The sequence below is a fragment of the Sphaeramia orbicularis genome, chromosome 19 (assembly GCF_902148855.1).
Source record: "Sphaeramia orbicularis chromosome 19, fSphaOr1.1, whole genome shotgun sequence".
Classification (NCBI taxonomy): domain Eukaryota; kingdom Metazoa; phylum Chordata; class Actinopteri; order Kurtiformes; family Apogonidae; genus Sphaeramia; species Sphaeramia orbicularis.
This window is the reverse complement of record NC_043975.1, coordinates 28,214,794-28,227,193: the sequence shown is the minus strand read 5'-3', so window position 1 is coordinate 28,227,193 and position 12,400 is coordinate 28,214,794. Positions and strand designations below refer to the sequence as shown.

At 37.6% G+C, this 12,400-nt stretch overlaps 1 protein-coding gene across 1 annotated transcript in view; it reads right to left on the bottom strand.

Annotated features, from left to right (window-relative positions):
* The window catches only part of LOC115439541 (zinc finger protein 385C-like), a 75,387-nt gene extending 66,135 nt beyond the window's left edge, over positions 1-9,252 (bottom strand). The window contains exon 1 of the mRNA XM_030163392.1: positions 9,127-9,252. Coding sequence (XP_030019252.1) covers positions 9,127-9,169 — 43 coding nt within the window. The 5' untranslated portion in view covers positions 9,170-9,252. The remainder of the gene's footprint in view (positions 1-9,126) is intronic.
* Between the last annotated feature and the right edge of the window lie 3,148 nt (positions 9,253-12,400).

Genomic DNA, 12,400 nt, shown 5'->3' with positions numbered 1-12,400 from the left:
ATAGGGAACATAAAATATAACAAACTGCACAAACACTGGAAGATCATCATATCATTTTTACATCGGTTTATAACAGAAAAAAACACTTAATTCCACATTAGAATAAGTAACGAACTACCACTAAACAAGGACAATTAATATCAAAAAAGAAACATGTATCCTTCTTCAGTATGCTTCCTCAACCATTATGCGCGAGGTATTGATCTTAATAATAATAATGATTAAAAAAAAAAAAAAACCTACAAGGATTAATCAGATATATCTTTACCCTAGGATTTTGACAATGGAAACACATTATACGCATCTGGAATTAAATCTTTCATTATATTAAACTGGAGACCTATTGAACTAAAAAAGATGAAGTCAAAGTAATAAATATCTAATAATTCTGAATCACCACACAATAAAAAAGGAACATCAGCTTACCATAACTTTTTAATCTTCTGCACTTTTCTTATCTGGAAACACTAATTTTGAAGGAAAATAAATGTAAGCTTAATATTAACAACTGGAAAATATCTTATTTCATAACCTATGTACATCCAGGTACTATTAGTGTGTGTTAGGTACGAGTGTGTGAAACATCTGCATGTTCTAACCTTAAAAGGACCATCGGAAAACACAAATACAGTTTCCCACTCCAGCAGCTAGCATAAAATGACAGTGCACATTTTAGTAAATCATGGATGTACACATTTCTGAACCAAATTTTTAACATACGTGTATATCAATGATATCGCAATCAGATCTGATTTGCCTTTCATATCAAAAAGTTTCACATCTTTCTGGTCTTTGTGGACTAAACCATCAATAAGCATTCTTCCCTGTCACTAACCACAAGTAGCCACATCTAAAGTTAACATGAAGTTAAATCATTTCATGTGATGTAATTTTTTTAGAGAGATACAAGTACTCCATTGCGTTTTTTTCTACAGTACGCTGTATTTTCAGATTGATCTCAAAAAATGGCGTTGTATGTTACACCAGTTCTTACGGCCTTTGGCATGCCATCCCTTCACATTTTCGACCTTTCGCGTGTTATTCAACATTGTTTGGCCTCTATTGGCTTACATTAACTAGCAATTGTGTGTCAATTTACGCCAAGATCTCCGGTTGACATAACCTCTAACCCTAACTTTCAGTGCGTGGTATTTGACACATCACGGCGTAAACATATACACAGAAAGCTTATAATGCATACAGATAACACGCCAACTGAAAAAGTGGCACGTGTATTTACACAGTCATGATATCGCGTTGGTATTTTGTTGTCAAGAATCTCTGTGACTCCCTTATAATGTCCTTGTGCATTTAAGTGCAAAAGGACATTATAATGTGTGAACTGAATACCCCTAAATTTTTATTTTTTCTCCAATTCAGTGATTTCTATTTAAAATAAGTGTTAGACAAATGTGTCTGAGCAGATGCAAAACAGTAGGAAAAACATGTTTGCAAAACAAAAATATGGTTTGCAAAATTATTTTCTGTGCTCTCCTTATCAGCCAATATCCATGCCAAAAAAGGCTCTGTGTAAATATAAATTTGCACAATATGTTAAGTAAAAGTTAAGCTATTTGAGGCTAGATGTGCCTTCTTTTTCTCACATTTATAATAACATTGACAATGATAAAGTGTGGTTTGCAGAAATGTTTGCAGGTAACATTTTAGTCTGGATACTAAGGGCCATTCACCTGTTTAGTTTTAATGACCAATTGTGCTATGGTTATAAACTTTTTATACAAAGTAATGTATCCTATTCATATCATAGGACAAAAAAGTGTTGACTTATGCATCTTCACTAACTTTAAAAATGTCCTATAAATGTTAATTGTAGTCAGTGTTGGCATCAAAAAAGTACAAAAAGGTTTATAATTAAAAGATCTCTGTGCTAATGTTGATTTTTTTGCTAGCTACACAATTAACTATCAAAACAGAATTAAGACTGAATCATTCTCTGCAATAAGAATTCCTGAGGTGTCTGATGACATGGTGATCAGAAATTCAATAATGTTTTATTTCTGTGGCAAATCATCCCAGTGTTGACAGATGAGTGCAGCTCTCTGCTCTTTCTCACTCCAACTGCCCTAATCATCCACACTCTTATCTGCTCTTATCTGCACTGACTTGTATTGGAAACCTGACAGGCTAAATTGGATTGACTTTTAATTAGGTGCACTCCCAAGGTAAAATGAGTTTAATTGCCTGAATTATCTCTATGGTTCCTTAAGGTAGCGGGGCAAACAGAAGCACCTGAATAGCTCAGCAAATAAACCAGCCTGACTTCAGCAGAGTCATTTCACCTCGGATTGGCCTGTGACAGCAAAATATAAAACTGCAATGATATAGTTGTGTTTTTGCATTATATGAAAAACTAGCAGCTATCTGTGAGCATTTTATCAGTGCAATGTAAGTGAGAGAGCATTATTGTAGTGTATGATTAGTGTTAAGCGTTCTGCTGAATGAAATACTCCACATGGCATTGCACAGTAAATGAACAACATACTGTAATAACAAACAGTATAACAATATACTAAAAATTAAATTATTCCAACTTTATGGGCAACAGTATATTCTTATAAAGTTGGAGTAATTTTCTTTTCAGACACATTCCTCTTTTTATTCCTAACTACCTTTAACCAGGTGCAATGATTATATACCAAGTCCAAGTCACACTTTATCAAGAATAAATCACACTGTCACAATCATTTCATAAGAAGAGGTAAAAAATGTTTAATTCCAACTTTATGGGCAGTGAATAAGTAAATATTCATTTCACACTTTACAGCCTTTATGTAGATGCATAAATTAAAAATTTTGTAGTTTATAGCATTCATAAGACCAGTGATATCTTGTTAGTGGACATAAAAGTCCAGCTGTTAAATCATCATTGTCTTGTGATTCAGTCAGAGCTGGGACACACAGTACAAGCAGTAGAGCGTTGCTATATTGGCTCCTTCTATTAACAACCATTTAATTTGGCCTGCTTGACTGCTCTTTTGTGTTCAGTAGTAATAGCTATTAGAGAGAATATAACACCATTTAATGGTGGAACAAAGAGGAAAATAATTTCATTATAGTAGACTGCATGACAAATCAGGTGCAAAGCAAAGCCACTTGATCCAAGGAAAGAGTGGAAAGGATGGTTTCAAAATGTTCAAGTTATTCTGGGTCACTTTTGGTCCTTTCTTACTTTCAATTTCGTCAGCTGCACTATGCGACCTGGATCGAAGAATACTTCCCCCTCTCTTGATTTCTTCATTCATCACTTTTTAGGTAAGTGCAGTTTTGCTCTAAGAACTAAAGGACAGCTAGGGACACAGACGCTGACGAAGCAGATGAGGCCTGACAGTGAAGCTAAATATCTGAGAAAAGCCAAAAAGATTGGAATTGGAATTTTTTTTTAATTCTTTGATCTCGGAAATGACCTAAATAAATACTAAAGTGTATTTTGCATTTTCCGAATGTGCAGCTTGACTGTGCCACAAAGATGCCAATAGCCTTTCTAACTTCAAAGCCACAATCATTACAATAAAAAGAGAAACACTGGATGGAATTGAAGAAAATGAAAAAAGCTTTGTTTCAGATGCATACCATTCATGCCTGTTTCAAAGACAGCTCCAGGACAACACATGTATTCACACAGACATATGTGGGTGTACACACTACACACACAAAATGGGAAAATCTGCACCCTGCTGCCTGCTGTGCTGAATCTGTACCTGCAATCCAGCCACGGGGGGATGGGGAGGTAATGGACCATACAAAAATTCAACTTCCCACACCGCACCTCAAGGTATCTGTCCATCCTTCAGTCCATATGACAGAGATGACATATGGCATCATATATCAGAGCCGCTACAGACATCAGGCATATATTTCAGACAGTTTATATTAGTTCATATTTGTAATCCACATTTGCTCTATACTAATATAGTAATGTTACAGAAAAGAGTAGTGTTTATGAATGTACTGGACAAAAAAAGTACTTGGGTAGGGGGTACTTCTTGTAGTCAAAATGAATTTATTTGCGATGATGTTTAGATGGGAAAAATATACATGTAAAAATCCAAGAAAACTCCAGGCAAAATGTTTGACTTCCTTACAAAGGCCTGATTCAACCACCTCAGGATATGGTTAATTGGGTTTAACATGACCATGTCAAGACAAGAAATGCCTTTCAAGGGCAGATTTATTATACTTTTAGGCTGTATTTAATATGCGTGGAACCCAAATACAAGTTTGTGTTGCTAGCATCAGATTACAATACTGCCAGCATTTTGGAAATATATTTAAAAAGCAGCATGCGACTGTTGACTTCACATGTGTTTTCTAAAGCCTTCAGAAACACATATGAAATCAAGGGGTTCTTTGTGCTATGTGTATAGAGCAGTGTACTATATATTTTAGCACCTTGTGCACTGATATTACATGACAGGATGATGGGAGGCCCCTTTTTGGAACAGAAAAGCTGGTTGTAAGTGTGAGAAGAAGAGAAGAACTCTCTCCTAACAGCCACTGTTTATGTTGCTTTTTCTCCAGGTACATTCAGATTCTTTCAGTCCTGCAGCTTGCAGAAATGTTTTTAATGGTTTTCCCTACAGTGAAGCTGATGATCCAACCTCAGGGAAGATGATTCATACTCTCAAAGTGGCAATACAGTATATGAGCTGTGAAAGATACTTGGGTGTAACAAAACATTTGACTGCAGTGCCAGAAAGCCTCTCTTGATTATTGAACTTTGGGGCATTTTGACATTCTTGCAGTGCCTGCAGGGATTGTTTTTGCAACCTGGACTGCAGATGATAGAGGTTTGTTGGGTGGGGATCAGTGGCTTTGTCCTGTCTGCACATCTAAGCATCCAAATAAAGATCACAGTTATCAGTCCAGAGGCAGGTTTAAGCTGCCACTATGTGAAGGAGACTGTCATCTGACTTGTAATGACACAGCCCGAGAGCCATTATATCTTTGATGGGAGGCTTAAGCAGAAATCCATTTCAGTTTGTCGGAGGTGAGGCAGGCAGAGAAAAAGGGAGGGGTTTGGGAAGATTCGTTAGTCTGTTGTGATAAGGTGTATAGTATACTGTGCTAACAACTGGCTGTAATTTATAATTTCACTGACGATTTCACATTATTAATTCCTTAGATGAAAAAAAAAAAATAATCAGACACAATGAAGATATAAGTGTTTCTTCTGAACAGTTGTCATCATAATTGTGATGTCGATTTGTCATCAGACATCTGCAGAGTAAATGTGTGTTAACGACACAGACAGCGGCTGCATCAGAAAATCCCGGGCAGAAAATGGCTGCTCTGGGTTGGAATGCAGGAAAAATATGCTGGTTTTGACAAACGCAGTTTTTCCTCTTTTCTGCCACATTGTTATATATATTTTAATAAAACAATCAAACTGTTGTATAGTAAATTTATTCAAAATGCTCAGGTTTTAATTATCTCATCTTTATTAAATAAATGTACCTTTATGTTGAATTGTAAAAACTGAAACCTGAAATCCACCAGTTATTTGAGGATGTGATGGTAAGAGCCATGTCTAAATCTGTTTTCTGTCATAGGCACTAAACCATTTGGCAGACATGAATACGCCCAGCGGACAAAACATAAACATGCATACACACACATCAGGAGTGTCACACCCCATGGCAGCTGTAAAGAACGTGTGAGTCACAACATGATGGCATGTTATGCTCTGTTTTATATTGTGAAAACACTACTCCAGGTGATTATTAGCCTCTGTGACCACACTGACACTAAAGGGTGGGGAGTGGCAAATTCTGCAGAATGAATCTCTGCCAGACCCAGAGAAAAAGTAATATTCCATACACGTCAACAAAAAAATGGTTTGCGGGTGATTGTTCAAACCTTGGTGGAGTTTATCAGCAGGAGCCATGAGTCCATTGACAGTGAAGGGCTGGAGCTCAAGCTGCTCCCATCCCAATCTCGTTCCACATGATTATTCTCAATTTCACAGTTGATGGTTTTTACTGAAACAGACGGCAGCAGCCAAATGCCAAAGTACAGAAGAGAAGGCTCTGAGGTGGGAGAGAAAGTTAAAAAAGGGAGAAAAAGATAGGCTGGTCACTCAACTTCATCACCAATGTTTGGGATAGAAGTAATCTGTGAATGTGACCTATTGCCAGAAGCACATGTAGTGATGCTAGATTTTAGACCAGACAACACTGTGTTAAAGAGAACTGAAGGAAAACACACTAATGCAAGTAGACAGGAAAAAAAGAGGGAAAATTATGAAATCTAAAACAGAGGTGAAATCTTTACATTTCAAATTCTGTGGATCAATTTTTCTGACTTGAACATAAAAATTGACACTCCCACCATCCCAGAGATGTGACCACTTTACAGACAAAGGCTGCTGCAGTTCTGTTTTTTTTTTCTTAGCATCAACAAAAGCCATTAAAACCAAATCCGACACTCAACTGATATTGAATAGTCTGCACAGCCAAATTCTCATGTGACTTATTCATCTGTGCCATGTAAGCTTGACGCTGAAGCAAAATAATATTCAAGAGGCCTGGAGGAATTTAGCATAATTTGCAAAACAATCATTTGAAAACATGACAATGATAAACACTTGCAATCTGCATGGAATCTTTGTTCTCAAATCAGTTTTGTACAACAGGCCATTGAATATTTTACATTAGACAAGGATAGAGGCGAATGTTAGCTTAGCTTACAGGCTCCTCCTCACTGACATGTTCTATTAAATTTTTTGTTCACAATAAGGTTGATGGTCTTCTTAATGTCATACCTTTAGAGTCTTCCACACTGCTCAGATTATATGCCACCTGTGTTCAACTCTTCATCCTCTATCAATCACTGAAATATCTTCTTTGAGGGTTCGATGTGCTAAAAGTATACTGTACAAAACTACTGTTGCATTTCCACCAAGGTGGTACCAATTCATTTGTGGGTAGTTGGGGCTTTATTGTTATCTGCCCAAATGGTACAAGTGCATGACGTGTGTATCCAGAGAGAGTTTGGTTTTGACCCGCTCTATATGTAAAGTGTCAAGGGGTAACTTTTGTTATGATTTGGCGCTATATAAATAAGATTTGATTGCTTGATTGATCCGAGGCTCTCTGAGAGGTCAAATGCTCACATGCTGAGTGGGACTGTATGGTGCCTGTAAATAAAGTGATCTTTCTTATTTGTGTCTTCATAGCGTGATGATGATTAGGCCTATATGATTTATAGATCTGTCAGGGCCAAGACTTCCACTTCTTCATCTATCTCAAAACAATTAACTTTTATATTTTCTTTTATATAGATTCTGTTGGATTCTGTTGGGTTTCTGTAAATTGGCTTAGAGTCTGGTTTTGACCAACTCTATATATAAAGTGTCATGAGATAACTTTTTTGTTGTGATCTGGTGCTATATAAATAAAATTTGATTGATTGAGTGATTTGATTGGTTTTCCCGTGTAAGTCGCTTTGGAAAAAAGTGTCTGCCAAATGCATAAATGTAAATGTTATATTTAAGTAAAAAGCACTATATGCTTCTTGCATTGCTTTAGTGCAACTTAATGTCAGTTGTGTATGTACATAAAGCACACTACAATTTATCTTGTGCATACAAGATGTGATGTAATCTTTTAGAAAATGGTGTCGTGATTTTTTGTGTTATCACGATGATTGCAGTGTGAATTTTCCCCAGCTGAGTACACACCGAAGAGCGCTACAGAATCACAAAAGGTACCAAAAAAACGTTCAAACTCCCAGCATCACACGGGAGGAGTGCTGGTGAAAATTACAGCATCACTCTGGGGAGTGGGCAGTGGGAGTCGCGGGATTTGATGAATCAAGGACCTTTTGTTCACAGTGAAAATGACTGCTTGCATGCAGTTGGAAAGAACATCGCTTTGGCGGTGCGGTGATGCTTGGCAGGCAGGCGGGCATCATTTGGAGCCATTTAGGTTTGAAGCTGATGCGGGGGGTGGGGGGGCAAGAGAGCAAGGTCATTTAAAGAGGATGCAGAAGATGATGATGTGGCCGGTGCTGGATGTTTAACTGGGTCTACTCTGCTTGAATTGAGTAGCAGCTGATTATGCCATGGCAACACTCACAGTAATGACAGTGTGACATGCACGCGTCCCAGAGGTTTCAGTACAAATTGTACTGAAATCACAAGCATTATGGACACTTTAGGTGTTTCACACAAACATAGTCAATGACATGGGGACATGAAAAGGTATACCACAGAGCTGAATTAAGTATTCCTACAATCCCTCACTCAAAAGGGAATCCAATTACATTTTAATAATCAGTATTTCCAGGAGGAAATTGTCAAATTGATCACTCTAGCTTTCCATATGTGAATAGTTGGTGTTTATGGATAATTTAGGTGCGGAAAATACAAAACATCTCAGGATTTTGACATGATAATGAAGAAATTATCTGAAATATATTCAAAAATATATCAAAACCTAAATATATTTATTGTTTCTATAGCCTATCAAATGAATCACGGAGTTCAGACTGATATCCACGGAGAAGAAGCTACTTATCAAAGGATGTTAAATGAATATTTACATGTCCATCTCCTCCTCCAATCTAGAATATGACTCCTTTACAAGACTCGAGAGTAAAAATGCATAGAAACGTGAACACAAACTGAGTGAGACTTTGACATCTTTACATAGCTTCTGTGGAGAAGTGATAAGGCTACTCCATTCATTAACTTTATCAAGCTCCTTTATAACCAACAAGGGATCAGTTGACGCACAAAAATATCTCCTAGAAAGCAAAACAGCATCTCGGTGATATAAAACAAGCTACTTCATCATGATATTTTAAGTGTGAACTATCTTAATCGAGACAACAAACGCAGTGGACAAGAACATCAGCATCCTGTGGCACGTTTTTACAAAAAGTTGCTGCACATGCAAACAACATAAGGCTAGACTTTTAAACATCCAATATGATACTGACGGAACATTACATACAAAAGTAAGCCCCACATCTTCGTTCTTTCCTCGAGACACGTTGTGAAACATTTAGTCGACAAAAACAACAAACAGGAGCGGTCATTAGTGTCAAAAGCGACTTAAAGAAAACGCCACTTAGACGCAGAGAACATTTGGAGCCGTTTCCTACCTGTGTGAGCCGGCTTCACATCTCCTCCGTCGCCGCTTTCCATTTCCAGCTGTCACAGATTACCGCACGAGCTCAGCTGCAGGCGTTCAGTCCCGCGAGCGAGTCAGGAGGAGATAACCACGAGGGTAATGTGCGCGCGCTGTGCCGCCGCCTGCGCGACAGAGATACCAAGCCACCTGCGCACGAGGATGACAGAGAGGGAGAGGGGCAAGGGAAGTCAGGTGGCATTAAAAATAAATAAAATAAAAATATATGTATAAACTGTAAATATAAAACAGGAACTTTTACTGGGGGAAAAAATGGATCCTTAATTCCTTCCGTGTTTTCCTTGTAGCTGTAGACACTGTAGGTTCTTTACACTGACAAGACTAGCCTTTGTTGATTAATGACTGCTAAAAGAAGCGGGCAAAGGGCCACCATAACAAATAACGAGGTGATGAGTTCAAGTCACAGCCCCATCCAAGGGCGTATATTCACTTTGTCATTTGATATGGACGGGGTAGGGAGGGGGCACCAGGGATTTGGGGTCCGTAAAAAAAAAAAAAAAAAAAAATCACTTTTGGCCCCACCATTTCAATGTCACAAGCCATACTGCAAACACTAAAAACCTAACACTGCAGGCATGGATACATTATAATATTTTTTTGTGATTTTGATTGAGAAAGGTGCAAACCACCTTTTACATTTTAACCCTTTCATGCATGAATTATAAGAACCTAAATCGAGATTTTATTCCTGAGTATTTTTATTCTTCTTTAGGCATGAAAAAACAATGTGATTGATTTTTTTTTTTTTTTTTATGAACCTATTTTTCATGGAGTTGCAAAAACGTCCAATCAGCTGGACACCATGTGTTTAATTTTTGAAGCAAAGAAACATGTATTTACTGATGTACTGTGTGAAAACTATGAAATAAAAACATTTTTATCCCATAAAGACCCAAACACCCACCAGCGACCAAAACCATCAACTGATCTAAAATGTATATACCTGTTAATTCACTAATATTATTAATACATGTAAATAATTGGTGTAAAATACAGTTTGTCATCTTTTCATGGTCATCAGATATGACCATATTTGGACGTTCAGAGGCTCTGTAGTTACCGTGGAAACACTGTCATTTTCTACAACATTGATTCACCAGTAAAACCCATGGAGTTGGATAAATAACAGCAGTCATAGATGCTTATTTTATGTTGAAAAAGTCACTTTTTCTTCAGTTTTTTCTGTTTTTGGTATAATAACCCTTAAGTTTAATCTCAGCTTTTATGAACATCTATATGATCAGTGAATTATATATTGGAAAATACTTGAATTTCACTGGAAAAATGCAACATAGAGAGGATTATTTCATAATAAATGGCAACAAATCAGTTCACAAATATTAAATATAAAGAAAAAAAAAACATTTGGGAACTACCACAAAAGTAGCACTGGGTCTTTAAGGGTTAATGCTGCTAATCTGATATTTTCTCATATTTTAATGTATTCTAATGCTAATAAAAATAGTGTTTTAAAAAGAAAAATTGTCAGTTACAGCCTAATAACAATTAGCAATTTATTTACACTCAAACATGTTACTTTAGATCAGGTTTATGAAGAACAGCAAAGTCATAGTACTGGTATGAGTTGCAGTGTATGAGATGGTGCATAAGTGTCCACTGTGTTGGCTGATATGGAACTAAAACTACAAAACCCGTGAATATACAAGAGAACAGCTGTAGTATAGCGGTCCACTGGAGTGACCACTATGCATGAATGGGTTAAAATACTCTTTAATGATAACAGTATCATACATATTTTTCCCATTGATATACAAATGAAATTCCTTTTTGAATGGAAGTAGCCCATATGTATTAGCATCAGCTAGGAGGTCTGGCACCTGGACCAAACCACATTATGAATGAAATCAGTGGTGGATCGTCAGGGCCAGGAAGTCCTTCTCTGCTGGCGTAAACATAATCAGAAACACTGACCTACATTTACAACCTAAATTCTAATATTTGGTCCATGAAATTGTATTAATTTATTCCCAATAGATGATTCGCTTCATTTCTTAGCGTTTCTCTCGGCTGCACTGCTTCCAGTTTTTGGATGTGGATGTAAGATATTTTGTCTAATCAGATTTCAGTTTCCATATCCCCTTTTATACAGCACTTCTGTTCCGGGAATATTTCACCTTTATTCTGGAACGACGTCTGCATAAATGAAATGGTGGGATCATTTGGTCCCACCTCTGTCACGACTCTGTGACGCCTGTGGAGGTAGTAACAGAGCCGTGATAAAGGTGGAATCATGATTCTGGAACACTATGTAAAAGGAACACCTCTCATTCCGCAACCAAGGTGTGATGTTTTGATGATGTATTGCATGTTCGACCCCCGCATCAGGAGAATTTAAAAATGAGCATGGGCCGTGTACAGTAAACAAACATATCAATGCGACCAGAAAGATGTCGAACTGGGGAGACGCAAGCTGTTGTCACTTCGGGTGGACGACTCTATCCATGCTACCATTTGTCGAACGGTGAAAGGAGGACTCTGGAGAGGTTAGCTAAGAAGAGGAAGGAGCTATGCTTGGGTTATTTCTGACGCACAAGTTATAAGTCACACTATACACTGCGCTGCGTCACTGCAACTTTGATTCCGGAACGCAGGTCTGCTTTGTAAAAGTCCAGCCTGTCCCACCTCTGTTACTCCTTTGCCTGTGGAAATCGGTACATGGTGGCAAAAAGGTGGGATCACCATCTCACTTGTTTTTCCTGTGTAAAAGTGTCTTATGTGTTGCCAGGGTTAATCTAACCTACCCTGGGCCTTAAGAATGAGTAGTAGTAGTAGTTGCTGTTATTTGGTGGTTTCTATAATTGTGACATCATACTGGTGGTATTAAGAGGTGTTTTAAGTCGAGTAAGTCCCCACCGAAGGCCCAGGTATTTAATGCACAGCCCGCCACTGTATGAAATAAAGAGGGGGGAGGCAGGGGTCAGAGGCTGGCTGGATTTTATTTGGATTTGTAATATTCTTTTTTTTTTTCTAAAAAGAAAACAGAACTAATGCAAATAACACATGTGATTATTAGCGCCTTGTGAAGCAAACACTCTTCTACGGTGATAGGTTAATAATTTTCATTTAAAGAATTGACAAATGTTTTACTATTTTCTTGGGCCCCTGTCCATCATGGGCCCAGGGTACCTTAACCCCCCTAACCTCTTCTCTAACCTACTGTTGTTTTTTTATGTAATAGTCATTAATAGTGACATTTTTGTGGGATT